Source organism: Prionailurus bengalensis, chromosome F2 (assembly GCF_016509475.1).
Source record: "Prionailurus bengalensis isolate Pbe53 chromosome F2, Fcat_Pben_1.1_paternal_pri, whole genome shotgun sequence".
In the NCBI taxonomy this organism is placed as follows: domain Eukaryota; kingdom Metazoa; phylum Chordata; class Mammalia; order Carnivora; family Felidae; genus Prionailurus; species Prionailurus bengalensis.
Genome location: NC_057353.1, coordinates 17,749,128 through 17,764,307, shown reverse-complemented (window position 1 = coordinate 17,764,307; position 15,180 = coordinate 17,749,128). Strand labels below are relative to the sequence as shown.

The 15,180-nt window shown below is 39.0% G+C and overlaps 1 protein-coding gene across 3 annotated transcripts in view; it reads left to right on the top strand.

The window, feature by feature from the left end:
• The first annotated feature begins 743 nt into the window (after positions 1 to 743).
• ARFGEF1 (ADP ribosylation factor guanine nucleotide exchange factor 1) overlaps positions 744 to 15,180 on the top strand; it is a 149,627-nt gene continuing 135,190 nt past the window's right edge. For 2 of the 3 annotated variants that reach the window (XM_043602221.1, XM_043602223.1), the window contains exon 1: positions 744 to 1,489. In XM_043602221.1, the coding sequence (XP_043458156.1) occupies positions 1,366 to 1,489 (124 nt within the window). In that variant the 5' untranslated portion in view covers positions 744 to 1,365. The remainder of the gene's footprint in view (positions 1,490 to 15,180) is intronic. The other variant, XM_043602222.1, reaches the window with a different exon arrangement.

Below are 15,180 nucleotides of genomic sequence, written 5' to 3'. Positions count from 1 at the left end.
TTTATGGTATTCTTCATAATTGTATGCTCTGAATTAAACACTGTAGAAATTTTAATTATTCTTTGGTACCAAAGCAGAAACATGGTCACATGTTTATGGCAATCTGTATTTAAAGCTTTTCTATTCTTAAACTAGTTTTCGTGTCCTGGTCCGCATCGTAGTATTACAAGCACAGAAACACAGAGCTCTAAGGGACCTCATCAGTCACAAACATTTACCTGTTCACCTATCTTTAGACTTAATTCAGAAGGGATCTGAAATCTAGAGTTTACTGACTAATCCTACAAAGATTAAAAAAAAAAAAAAAGTGCAACATGCCTGAATCCATGTCAAATTGGTTTTAGTTTACTCTTCCTAAGAGAAACTCCTCCTTGAGGTAGTCGGAGAGCACGGTCCTGGATAGCCGTTTCACGCATTGGTAAGGAAATTTAGAGTCGAGCGCGGCAGGTGGAAACACTGTGCGGCTGAGAATGGGCGATGCGGGTGTTTCCGCGATCCCTGGAGCTGAAGGGACTGCGCTTTCACTAACAGGATCTTCAGGAAGTCGGAGAAGTGGAAGCAGCGTAGCCTGGAGTCCTTTTCAACGGGTGGGAGCAAGGGTACCGCGGATCCTCGGCCCCGCAGCGGAGCTGCCCCGAATTGCCAAGCGCTGCAGGACGCCCGCCACGCCCCACGCCGCCCTGCAGGCGAACGAGGGAGGCGGCGAGGCCCCGCCGGGCCACCGTAGCGCTGCGGCTCGGGCCTCTCCTCCCGCGCCGCCCTCCGCCCCCAGCCTCCCCGCGCCGCGGCAGCTCTGGGCAGGCAGCGCCGCCGCCGCCGCCGCCGCTTCCTCCTCTGCAGCCGTTCGGCCGCTGCGTGACGCGTCGTTTCCTCCCAACATGGCGGCCGGGGCAGGTCGGCGGTGATGGAGGCCAGTCCGCGGCCGCGGCGGGTGCTAATCCCCACGGTAGCTAGGGCAGCCGTGCTCTCTTCGGGCTTCTGAGCTGCCGCCGCCTTGCCCCTCGGCTCCCGGCAGACGGCCGCCCGGACTGGGCTCCCTCGCCGCCCCTGGGCCGGAGGGGCGAGTGAGGGGGGGTGGCCGGGAAGCGACCCCAGGCAGGAGAGCGGAGGTCCGACGGGCGCGGCCCTCTAGGGGTGGCCTCTCAAGAGGCGGTGAAGACCTCCGTGCCCCTTGCCTGCACCGCGACTGCTCCCACCTGCCCGCCCCTTCCTGATCCTGCCGCTGCCCTCCACGCCTCCTCTCCTCCACTTCCACCCCCTCTCCTTTCTCTCCTCTTCTTCCCCCTCCTCCTCCTCCTCTTCCTCCTCCCCTCCAGCCGCTGGGAGCCGCGGGTCGGACGAGCCGCCGCCTCCTTCTCTGCGTCCATGTATGAGGGGAAGAAGACGAAGAACATGTTCCTGACCCGGGCCCTGGAAAAGATTTTGGCCGACAAGGAAGTGAAGAAGGCGCATCACTCCCAGCTGCGCAAAGCGTGCGAGGTGGCGTTAGGTGAGCGGGGAGGAGGCCCGGGGCGGGGGTAGGGGCGGCCCGCGCGGCAGCCGCCACCGGAGGTGGGGTCGTCTGGGGCTGCCCTAAGCCGGCGCCGCTGACCTCAGGGAGCCCTCGCGAAGCTCTTTGCTCCCTGGCTGGAGTTGACACTAACTCGGCTGGATGTGGGGCAGAGGCAGGGTGGAGGAGGAAGGGCAGTAAGCTAGGCTCGGGGAACAGGGCAGGGCTTGGAATCGACTTGAGAGTAAGGGAAGATTTTGCTGATGGACCGTGCGGTGCGGACAGGATATCACCCTTTGTGATGAGCAGAAGATGAGCTGTTGTTTATTAGCTTGAAAATCGAGGTGGAGCTGATTTGTCAAGATTGGGCGTGGGAAGGGTTCCGTATCGTAATTTCGATAACTTTGTCGTTTGGTGTGATACTTTGGGAAGATAGGCCGAAGTTGTTCCCTTGTTGACAGTCTTGAGCAGGGGTTTGTAAGAGGTGTAGCCCATTCTGACATCTCTCCGCCTCCGCCACAAGAAAAACAGAGTGATGTTGTGTGTGGCTGGACTGACCTGGAAGAACAAGACCAGAGGTTAAGGGGTGGGGGTGGCGATATAAAGGCGAGGAAGTGAAGGACCTTTAAATATGCTGGCTTTATGACAAGAAAGGGAGGTTTTGAAATGGGGAAAATGAAAAAGACAATGACACCCACCAGCCACATGTCTGGACAGTGGCAGCTGCTCTCAAGCTTGCATTCTGATCTGTAGTTCAGACGGAGGAGATCTAGTGCACTGAAGCCCATAGCAGAGTAATTCCAAACAATACCTATAGTGAGGACAGGCAAGATGAGGAATTGTTAAAGGGAGAACACTGATCTATGGCATCCGTCAAAGATGAAATCGTTTAAGGAGAGACCAGGACATTTAACACAAAGATGAATTCCTAACACTTAGGCTTTTATTTTATAGCAGTGGAAATAGACTATATCGGATTGACAAGAAAATGAAACTTGTTAAATGGGCTTTGGAAAAAAAAGTGTTCTTGAAGGGAAAAAAATCCAGGGTAACTTAAAGGTGTACTAAAGTAAAGTGTGAAGACAGCAAAGACCTTTTAATTATTAAAATATACTACTTTCTAACTTGCTATAATCTATATTGTTTTAACTTCTTTTCTAGATACTTTAAGGTGGTGATGTGAAAAACATTACCATAGAAATTTTCGTTAAAAATTCTTTAAATCTGCGGTATAGTGGGTTTAAGTTTAGTTTTCTGGCCCTTCGTGGATTAGAAGTTCATCTTTTATTATTCTCGTAGCTAATGAAAGACTGTTCTAGGTATACGACAAGACATTGTATAGTGTAAAAAATTGAATTTACATCTAGGTCCTGAAAGGAGTAATTATTAAATTGGGGTGGGATGAGGGAAGAAATGATTTTTAGAGTTTTTAAAGGAATTACATGTTTATAAATAATGTGCAGGTTAAAGAACTCTAGAGATTCAAACTAAACGTTTAGTTTGAGGCCAGATTTTCCATGTTAAATATATTTTTAATATACTAAATTATAAGTATTAGACTGAAGAAATGGAGTGTGTTTTATATACGTAGTTTTTCTTCTCCAAAATGCCAATATAAGTGAGTGGGGTTTTTTTTGTTTTTTTTTTTTTTTGAAGTTGATTGATTTATTTTGAGAGAGAGCATGGGAGGGTCAGAGAGAGAGGGGGAGAGAGAGAGAGAATCCCAAGCAGGCCCCTCACTGCCAGTGCAGAGCCTGACATGGGGCTCTAACTTATGCATTGTGAAATCATGACCTGAGCCAAAACCAGTAGTCAGACACTTAATGAACTGAGCCACCCAGGCACCCCTAAGTGAGTGTGTTTTAATGGAGAGTTCAGTGGAAGGAGAATCTGGGATCCTGGGTTAAATCGCAATTCTGTTACATTGCAGTATAGTCGAGTCTTTGGGCCTTTGTTTCCTTCCTTGTAAAATTGGGATATGGAACTTAATGATTGTAAGGTTACATCCCCTCTAATATGCCATGAACGTGAACACACAGTTTTGTTAAGTTGTGCATTGAATATTCTTGCCCCTCTTTTTTTTTTATTTTTTTTTTTAACGTTTATTTATTATTGAGAGACACAGCGTGAGCAGGGGAGAGGCAGAGAGAGGGGGAGACACAGAATCCGAAGTAGGCTCCAGGCTCTGAGCTGTCAGCACAGAGCCCGATGTGGGGCTCAAACTCAGAGACTGCTAGATCATGACCTGAGCTGAAATTGGTCACCCAACCAACTGAGCCACCCAGGCGCCCCTTCTTGTCCCTCTTGATTGGCACCTTTAGAGGGCTTATAGCTTGGTCCTTACCGTATCTAGGTATAGGAGCTACTTGGTAGTGAGTGTGCCAGCTATACTAGGAATTGTCTATTGCAGATTTTGCTGGGTTTTTACTTTTTGTCTGCCTCTTCCATATAGTTAGCAGAAGCTTTATTATGAGGAATGTGACTACCCAGGCAGGGGCTAGGCAACACAGTACTTTAAGATGTATAAGGCTTTTTCTCACATTTTCTAGCAGTTACATTTAGTCTCCTGCAAAATTTCATTGAACAATCTCAAAGTAGTTAATCCCTGATGAATTTAGTTTCCTTCCAGTCATACATTTACATTATTGCCAAACATAAACGGATAGGGATAACCCATTTCATTGTTACAGAAAGTATAATGTCTTGTAGTAAGATGGTATCTTCAAATATGTATTGTCCCTGGAAACTATTATAAGTCTCCCCTTGGTCTTCATTGTTGAGAATCCAGGCCCACTTTGGTCTCTTAATCTATGTGGCCATCAAGCAGGATGGGAATGTAAACTGGAATGGACTGGTTTGGTCATCTCTGATGTAGATTAGGTTGTGAACAGGTAGGAGTTGGATGAAGGAAGTATAGATGTGAGTGTTATAATCCTTCTAAATATACTGTGTATATAACTCTTCTGAATACACCTGCCTGCATCCTTTCTCTTCTCTACCCCCAAATATTTACTGAGCACTTACTGAGGAGTTGAAGGGAGATGGGCAATAAACAGGAAAATGTATGGTATGTCAGACTTTTAATCCTTTTGTGTTTTAAAATCATTTTATTGGCATGTGAGGAGATTTCAGAGCACTGGTATTCCAAATTTAGTTACCTTTTACTATAGTGACCCGTTATGAATAGGAATTCTGTAAATAATACTGATGAAATTATATTTCATCACAATTCTTAAGAAAACTATCCTTTTTCATTAAACGTTTTAGGACACCTTATCTAGATTAGGGGAGATTTTTATTAAAACAAAATCCATTTGCAAAGATACTATATACTGAAAATTTCTATTTTTTTCACAAGAAAAATAATGAAAACTTTAAAGGGTATGCAGATTATTTAAATTTTTAAACAAATTATCTTACATTTCAGACTTTATTTTGAAGAATGGCAAACAAAAACAAAAACAAAAACCCAGAAAAAAACCCAACAAAAAAACCCTTCACATCTACATTGTTAAAATCACTGTGAAGCCCACAAGCCCAAGAACAGCTCCAGGTTGCCCTCTCTTGGTACCTGCCCCACTACAGCCCTCTGCAGCTAAGACCAAACTGCAGAGGGCTTCTGGGCTGCCCTAGCTTAGCTTGATCCATTCCTGCTCTCTAGAATCCTGAATTAAAAATAGTCTGGCCATCTGCTGGCAGATGAGACAACAGCTGAGCTATTTTTAGTTTCAAAGAATTTAGGATTGTTAGAGGATCAGACTTGAAGGTAGCATTGTTTGTCTTTCCGGGAGGGGAGGTTGCGTTTGTGCCATATTCCAATTAGGCCTCTAAGTTTCAGGAGTTTCTTTGATGTTAGATCTATGACTAATTCAACTTCTGCTTCTAATATCAGATATCTATGAAGATACGCTGCAAATGTTAGGATGAACTAGTTCAAGGTTGGAAGTTGGCACTGATACAGAATAGGAGTGAAAAGGGTGACCAGAAGAAGGTTTTAGAGGCAAGGGGAGGCATTCAGGGACAGTCATAAGGGTGGGATCCCTTGAGATATGGGAGAATGATGGAGAAAAAAGAGGACTTGTTAGGGAAGTGATTTTTGCATCAGGGTGTGAATTTGTGTTGTTTAGCATATTCTAAAGTGATCCTACTGATTTAGTTTTTTTATTTAAGAATCTGTTACCTACCATTATAGTTACCCCCAGAAATGTAAGTAAAATATTTAGGCAAAAAATTTTGCTTCTTTCTGTACCTCCAGTCCCAGCCTTATTTTGGTTAGTGGTGTTATTAAAAAGGGATATATGGGTGGAGGGGAGATTACTTGAGTGCCATTGACCCCAATTTTATGCTTTTGGTAATATCAATTTTTTCACCGTTTATGAAAAAAAATAGTGACTTACCCCAAATAACATCCTGCAGTGAACATTTTAATTATAATTTAAATCCATTAGCAAGTCTCCTTTTAAACCTTTCTTGTCATCTAGAGTAAAAGGTGTCTTTGGTAAGTCAGGCTACCAAGATTTTTGAGATAGCTGGGGAAAAAAGTAATGAATGAAATGATTGATGCAAGATTCTGTTAAGTTTGAGTTGAAAAAAGTAAGTTTGGGTTTCAGTGCATATACTCTTTCCATTCTGGAGATTTACAATCTACATTAACATAGTTAAGATTCTGAAAAGTCCTCTAGGAACAATATCTGCTCTATTTTGCTTATTGAAGTTTTTCCTAAGTTTATTTGACCCTTTTCAGTGTCTGTTAACACCTCTGTGAAACATGGTTCCTTGGAATTTACTTTGGAACACTATTCAAGGGAAAGAAAGGCCTTAATGACTGGTAAGGTAGAGATACAATAGGGTAGATACAATAGCCCTAAGTATTGATGGGTCTGTTCTCCAGAAGAGTCTTTGTGTTTTTGGAAAGCAGTTCTACTGATAGTGTAGGAAGAGGAAAGGAGCAGTTGGGCAGAGTGTTATCAGATCAAAGGACTGTGAAATGGGAACTAGCCCTGGGTCCCATCCCATCTAATGGCAAGCAACTGGTTGTCATTCCTGATAATACTTAACTTGTAGAGAAACTTCTGTTGGTAATTGTTTTTTTCAAAGCAAAATAAAAATGTATTGTGAATACATTTGAAATATTGTGTTCACATATTGTGAAATAATTTGGGGAAATATTTGTCGTAATATTCCTCACAGAATGGAGGTGGGAATATTGGAGAAGGGAAATACATGAAAAGGTTATTGCTGCCATTCAAAGTTAGGTGTGTTCTTCATTTGGGTATTAGTTGTGCTAGCATGTGCCAAATATTCCACTGCTTTCATGGAACTTACTTTCTAGTGCGTTGAGGTTAACAGTAAAGAACAAACTAATGTAGATCATCAAATTGTTATTTTCTGAAACAGTAGTTCAGAAGGGTAAAGGGAGAATGACCCAGGAGTGCAGTTTTAGATAGTGTTGTCAGGAACGGCCTTTCTATGAGGTGACATTTCAGCAGAGAAGTGACAGAGATTCAGCCTTTCAAATAACTGCATGAAATAGAAACAGAGGTAGCAGTAAGACAGGTGTATGCTTGGTATGTTCCAGGATGAAAGGAAGTTTGGCTGGGGGAGGGGGAGAAGGGGACTGGATTGGATTTTATTCTATTTGTGATGGAAGCCACTGGAGAATTTCATATAGGAGAGTGATATAGCAGATTCACATTTTAAAGGCTCACTTTGGCCCGACATGGTAGTGATTTTGACTAGGCTGGTGAGGCAAGTGAGAATTGGCTGCATTTGGAATATATTTTAAAGGAGTCCACAGGACTTGCTGATGGGTTGGTTGTATCACAACAGTCTTGAAGCCAGAACTGTAGGGTTGTTGGAGAGGGCATTCACCGTGATGGGGAATACCAGGAGAGAAATAGCCTTTGGGAAATAAGTTGTTACAGTAAAACGTTTTCATCTAACTCTTTGTATGTATTTTATAATTTTTTAATGATAGAATGTCCTGATGATATAATAGGAAACTTTCTACTGAGAAAGGGCAAATTAAAATGATAGGATATTTTCAACTGAGAATGCACAAAACAATTTCAAATTTAAGTTTTTTCAGTGAGGTTCTTCCTAAAGAACGAACTTTCACGTATTTAAAAACAACTGGTCAGGGCACCTGGGTGGCTCAGTCAGTTGAGCAACCGACTTCAGCTCAGGTCATGATCTCGTGGTTTGTGAGTTTGAGCCCCTCGTCGGGCTCTGTGCTGACAGCTCAGAGCCTGGAGCCTGCTTCTGATTCTGTGTCTCCCCCTCCCTCTGCCCCTCCCCCACTCATGCTCTGTCTCTGTCTCAGAAATAAACGTTAAAAAAAATTAACCCAAAACTTGTCCCTTTTTGGGGTAAGATCTTTATAGATGTAATTAGTTCAAGATCTCCAAGTAAAATCATTTTGGATTTAGGGTGGCTCCTAAATCCAGTGACTGATGTCCTTATAAGTAGAGGAAGGGACAGGGAGACACCTGAAGGAAGAAGGTCATGTGAAAATGGAGGTGTAAATTAGAGCTGTGCTGCCATAAATAAGCCAAGGGATACCTGTGTCACCAGAAGCTAGGAAGAGGCAAGGAGTCTTCCCTGGAGCCTTCAGAGGTAGTATGTCTCAGACATCTGGGCTCCAGAACTATGAGAGCAAATTTCTGTTGTTTTTAAACAACCGAGTTTGTGGTAATTTGGTAATGTAAGCCATAGGAAACTAGCATAAGTTCCCTTTATCCTAACTTTTCAGACCCAGTTTGATTTGAGCTTCCATTTATACAGTCAAATGCAGTCTTTGGCTGATTTGTTTCAGAAGTTACAGAAATTTCATAAGTTACCTAAATTTTATAATTAGTAGAAAGTAATTACTCTGGAGCTTTAGAGTGTGTGAGTCTCTTGAAAAAGTTCTTTAAAAAAGGGTCCTGGGCCCAAGTATTTAAAGGGTTTGTGTTCTTTTAGTATTTTTGTTTTGCTTAGATTTAGACTTGGTGTCACTACATTGGTCTATGTAACCTATGTTATCTTCTCATCCAGGAAAGATTGTGAAAAACAATCTTTAAAATATTTCATATCACAAAATTACCTCTGGCAGTACGTTTAGAAAAATCCACGTGGGGCAGTTAATATTTTTCTCTCAATTTTGAATCACTTAATCAGCTGTTTAATAATTCTTTACTTCTCTAGAACCTTGCTAAGAAATGACATAGTCAATAAAAAAAAAAAGCAAAATAGATACGACAGCCAGTTACTTTATTCAGAGGAGAGTCCCCTTGTCTTTACTCAGTCACTTTTTTTTTAATGTTTATTTTTGAGGGAGAGAGAGAGAGAGAGAGAGAGAGAGCGAGCGAGCGAGAGAGAGCATGAGAGGCAGAGGGGCAGAGCGAGAAAGAGACACAGAATCCGAAGTAGGCTCCAGGCTCTGAGCTGTCAGCACAGAGCCGACATGGGGCTCAAACTCACAGAGTGCAATATCATGACTTGAGCCGAAGTCAGAGGCTTAACTGACTGAGTCACCCAGGCAGGCGCCCCTCAGTCACTTAAATTGTACATAAGTCCAATAAATTTGGCAGTTTACTCTTTTTGTTTTAAATAAAGAAAACCTTATTTTCAAAAGTAAAACTGGGGTAAAAATCACCCATGACACTATTAGGTAAAGATAACCATTGCTAACTTTATAAAAAACAACTTTGTTGAGGTATAATTTACATACAACAAAATCTACCTTTTTTTAAAAGTTAATTTATTTAATATCTATACCCAATGTGGGGCCTGAACTCAGGACCCTGAGATCAAGAGTTGAATGCTCTTCCTACTAAGCTAGTAGCCACTTGCCCCCAAATTTGCCCATTTTAAATGTAATAATTTTTACTTAAGTTCATTGAGTTGTACAGGCATAACCATAATCCAGTTTGAGGACATTTCTGTTACCCCAGTAAGATCCCTAGTGCCTATTTACAGTTAATCCTTGGTGCCACCCCCAGCTCTAGGTATCTACTCATCTACTTTCTGTGTCCAGATTTGCCTTTTCTGTGTATTTCTTATAAGTATAATCATACATATATGGTCTTTTGTGTCTGGTTTCTTTCAGTCAGCATAATGTTTTTGAGGTTCATTCATGTTGTAGCAAGTATCAGTATTTCATTTCTTTTTATTACTGAATAGTATTCCAGAGTGTGGATGTACCACATTTGGTTATTCACCAGTTGATGGACATTTGGGTTGAATGAATAATGCTACTGGAATATTTACATGTAAGTCTTTATGTGGACGTAAATTTTTATTTTGTATAGTTACTACCAAGGTGGAATTGCTGGGTCATATGATAAATCTGTGTTTAAATTTTTAAGAAACTAAGTTGTTTTCCAAAGTGGCTGCACCCTTTTACATCCCCATCAGCAATGTAGGAGGGTTTCTTATATCCTAGCCAGCCAAAATTATTACTTTTTTATTTTAGCCATCTTAGTTGATACGAAGTGTTATTTCTTTGAGACACTATTAACTTTTTGAGGTGTTCTTTCCAGACTTTATTCTAAATTTTTTTTAATGTTTATTTTTGAAAGAGAGAGAGTGACAAAAAGCAAGTGGGGGAAGGGCAGAGAGAGAGGTAGACAACAGATTCTGAAGTAGGTTCTAGGCTCTGAGCTGTCAGCACAGAGCCCTGTGTTGGGCTTCAACTCACGGACCGCGAGATCCTGACCTGAGCTAAAAGTTGGATGCTTAACTGGCTGATCCACCCAGGGGCCCCTCCAGACTTTATTGTGAACACACACACACACACACACACACACACACACACACACACAGATGTATTCAAAAATTGAGCTACTTAATTTCTAAGGCAGCAGTAATTGTTTACTGTACGCCAAGTTGTGTGCCTATGGCTTTATTGGCTTTATCTCAATTTGTCCTCCAAACAACCATATGTGCTTAGGTGCTATTATTATCTGCATTTTACAGATGAAGAAACTGAGGTTTTTTAGAGCTTGTGTTTGGTAGAATTTATAGATAAGTGCTTCTTTTTGGCCTATTGTGGCCCACCTAACCTGCACCCTTACCCACAAAACTTTGTTTACAGTTAACAAATTACAAAAAGAGAAAGAATGGCCTCCTTGGAAACAGTCACCGTTAAGAAAAGAGAAAGGGCAAAATACATAACAAACAACTAACAGCAGTACAGAAAAATATTGTTCTCTACATTTCAGTGAATCTCAAAAGTATTTATCTACTATGTGTTAATAATGGCATCTCTGAGTCCATCTGTCCATCATACAAGAGACCATTTTATCCTGTGTTCTGCTTAAGAAGTCAGCCAGAATCATGTGTATTTGTGTATCTAAGATTTTAAACAACATTGTAAAGTAAGATTTTAATAATTTAAGCCATTTGGAAAATTTAACTGTCCTGTGACACTCCCAAGGATTCTGGTGATATTTTATTATCACCAGTGAGTTCCTCATCTTTTAAAAATATTCTTACTTTTTATCTTAGTATTTTATAGCATCTTCAAATCATTTTTTTTAATTGTTTTTAACGTTTATTCATTTTAGAGAGAGAGACAGAGCGTGAGTGGGGGAGGAGCAGAGAGAGAGGGAGATACAGAATCTGAAGCAGGCTCCAGGCTCTGAGCTGTCAGCCCAGAGCCTGATGCAGCCCTTGAACTCACAGACTGCGAGGTCATGACCTGAGCTGAAGTCAGATGCTCAACAGCCTGAGCCACCCAGGCGCCCCTCAAATCATTTTAAGAACTCAAGTAAAAACAAAATCTTATTAAAATGTCATCTTATAGGAAATAAGCCTTTGTCACCTAAAAATAACTGGTTGTATATCTCAGTGGCTTTCATAAGAATATAATTATAATTATTTTGTAATTGTCATAATTTTCAGTTGTATAGTCTCTCTTCATTATTTCATAGGCTTTTTTTTTTCTTTAAAGTGTATTTATTTTCAGAGAGACAGAGTGAGCAGGGGAGGGCCAAAGAGAGAAAATTCCAAGCAGGCTCTACACTGTGAGTGCAGAGCCTGATGTGGGGCTTGAACTCAGGAACTGTGAGATCACGACCTGAGCCAAAACCAAGAGCCAGATGCTTAAGTGACTGAGCCACCCACATGTCCCCATATGCATTTTCTGAATATGTATTTTGTCTTCCTACGAAGTATTTTAATAATGCATCCTGTTTTAAAGTGTTTTTTGAGTTTGGGGACATTTACATTTAAATTTTGCTTCACAGACTTTTATACATATTTTTTATTTATCCCAGCACAATTCATTGAGTATTGTATGTGCAGAATTATCTACAATAAACGCTGATATTGAGCTTGCTGAATTAGAGTATGGTCATTTATGGCTCTTATACTCTGTTCTGGGTGCAAGTATATAGCTGACTATTGAGGAAAACAAGACGAGTATTCATTCTCTTTAGATTTATTGGTTTTGACCTATTTTTATGCAACTATTCCTTTTCATCTTTCCTTTGCAATTTTTTTCTGTTCTAAAAATAGAAAACAAAGACCTCCCCTTTACCATCCAGATATGTATACTTTTGTTTTCTATAGATTTTGACTTTTATGGTACTTATTTTCTTGAATTTATTAGGGTATAATCTGAAGTATTTATGTAATAAGTTTATTTTCTCCCTTTGAATTGATAGTCAGGTGGTAAAAAAACAATTATTAAGTTAAAAAACATTTTATTACTTCTTATACCATTGATGATTCTCAATTTTTTGTAGCATAGTGCCTAACATGGTATCGGATAGGATCGATTGCTTCTTATTTATTTTTTTATAATGGTGTTTAATTTTTATCCCAGATTTTAAGATTTTATTTTTTGCTCTTTAATGCTTACCCTCAGCATCTTAATAACATAATGCACAGTCAGCATTTCTATCCTTTATTTTTATGTATAAGATAAAAAATGTTATAGTTAGAAAGAAATTGGTTATTTTGTTTATTTTTTTGGATTCTCTTACTTTATTCCTTAAGTTTTAATTCTTACATGGTAATTGAGAATGTGTTTAGTGCATTTACAAGCCAAAGCTAATGCATAATTTCTGTATGCTTATATCTTTAAAAATTAAAATGGAACAACATGCATCTTCTAATAATGAATAGAAATAAAATGTAGTATCTTTGATACCAGTTAACAATTAAATTAACAATTAATACTTAATAATTGAGCTTTTAAAATACCAGTGTCCAAAATAGGTATTTTATTATGATTAGAGGACAGAAGTTTAATAGTGAATACTATCTCCAGTTATTTTGCTACAGGATACATGGACAGAAAAACTTACCAGAATGTATTTTGTTTTTACAAATGCAATGATCAGTCTGTGTGTTTGTTACATGAAATGAAAGTTATTTTATTCTGTTTCACCCCAGCCCCCATTTCTATGACTATTAGAGAAGACTCGTGAATGGAAAATTAGGAGGAAAGGTACTTTTTTTTTTTTTGGCTAATATGTAGCACACACTTTCCTTAAAAAGTCAACAAATATGTCAACGTATGGTATCTTAAATGTTTATATGTGATTATATATTCATTGGGTTATATTCCTTTTGAAATAGTCAAAACAAATATTTTTCAGTTTGTAATATTCCCTTACATTTCAAAAAACACACTTGATTAAGTGATTAACATCCCAAAATCTGATTTCCTCATAAAAAGGTTAGGCATTCAAATTATCATAATTATAGTTCTTTTAGTTTGGTTGGTTTTTCTTGGTTTGAATGAAAATGTCTTTAGGAAAGAACAGTTTTTTCCAGTTTTACTACTAAATTAAAATTATACTTATGAATATTGAGCAGTTTTAAATTTTATATTAAACTGAATATCCCTTGATTTTTTTTTTTAATGCCTCCTAAATGGTTTCTATCAATTTGGTTTCATTGAATACCACTTGTAAAAAATACAAACAAATAAGTGGCAATAAGGACTAATCAGATACCGTGTTAGGCACTATGCTAATCTAAATTGAGAATGCCTGATGGAATAAGGTGTGATAAAATGCTTTCTAAAATGTTCATTGAAGTTTTCTGTCTTTAACATTATTAAAGTTATATCAACTTTGACTAATAGCAAATAAGGAGCTTTGATTGTCACTCATGCATGCCTAATGCTATTCTGTATAATTACAATCTCTCATTAGTTTGCTTGACTAAAATTTCTTAATGTAAAGCTTTTGTTGATTAAATAAATTAATGTCTCCAAACATTTTGTTTAGGATAGTCACCATTAATAATTTGGCTTTCCAGGCAGTATGTAAAAAAATAAAAATACCTTTGTGTTTGGAAATTAAATGTCAAGAATGTTTGCTTTTCTTCAGTTTTCCATGTTTATTTTTTAAACTTTTATCCTGAACTTTGCACTTAAAAAAATTATCACAATATTTAGTTCCTTTTTTTTTTTTTTTGGAACCATTCCTTTTATGTTCATTTGCTCCCTGATCGTCCTTATCTCTCTCCCTTCTTTTCAAACCTGAGAATCTTATCAGCATTGATATATGAATCCATTCTTGATTCACAAAGACATGTTTGAAAGCAATTGAGACAATTAAAAAATCATCAGAAAGTAACTAGACACCTGGTTAATATCCCTTGATGTGACCTCCCAAATGACCACTAAATTGTAGAAATGGAGGAAAGTTCACTACATTATGGAAAACCAGATTAATGGCAATCTGTTACTAGATCTGGGAGGAATGAGAAGAAGCTAAAAGGATGAGAGATATCCTAGGTATCTAAAACTGTCTGACATAGGGATAATTCTTTTTTTTTTTCTTAATGAAAAAAGTTAATTTGAAATTGCATACAAAGTAATCATCAGCGATGTATGGAAATGTCTGCACTAGAAAACACCTGTGCATGCAAACTGCCATATTCCAGGAAGAAAAAAATTCTTTACATTGAGATTCTTACAAGTCTAAATCTATAGATATGATTTAAAATTCAGAATAGGGGCACCTGGGTGGCTCAGTTGGTTAAGTGGTTAAGTGTCTGACTCTTGATTTCAGCCCAGGTCATGATCTCCTCAGTTTGCGAGTTCGAGCCCCGTATAAGAGTCTGCTGGGGATCCTCTCTCCTTCTCTCTCTGCTGCTCGCTTGCGTGCGCTGTTGTGCACGCTCTCTCTCTCTCTCTGTCTCTCTCTCTCAGAAGTAAACATTAAAAAAAAATAAAATTCAGGATAAAAAGAATCCCATGAATATTGAGGCAGAGAAAATAAGCTTCCAAAGAAAGAATTGTTACGAGTTTAGTTTACGATTGCAAGGAAGGGTTTTACCCTATGTAAACTTAAGTAACAGGAATTTGCTGAAAATGATAGAACAGTAATAACAACTCTGCTAATAAACTCAAATATACTATTTGTATTTTTTTTTAAATCTATGTCTTATTCTGCTGCTCTTTCTGTTTTGTTCCTTTCCTTCCTCTCCTTTCCCTGTCTCCTTCATCTGTCCACTCCTTTCTCTCATTCCCTTTACTTCAAAGAATATATTTATCATTTGCTTTATTTCAAATAACATCAAAAAAATAGTTAGAAAATAATCAGACATGTTGTGAAGATAGCTGTACAAATTTATTCATCATTGTACTCTTTATAATTACTAAAAGTTGAAAGTAAGTTGTCAACAGTATGGAATTGGTTAAATAAAAATGGTATGTCCATGCATTGGAATACTACAAAGCATAGTGA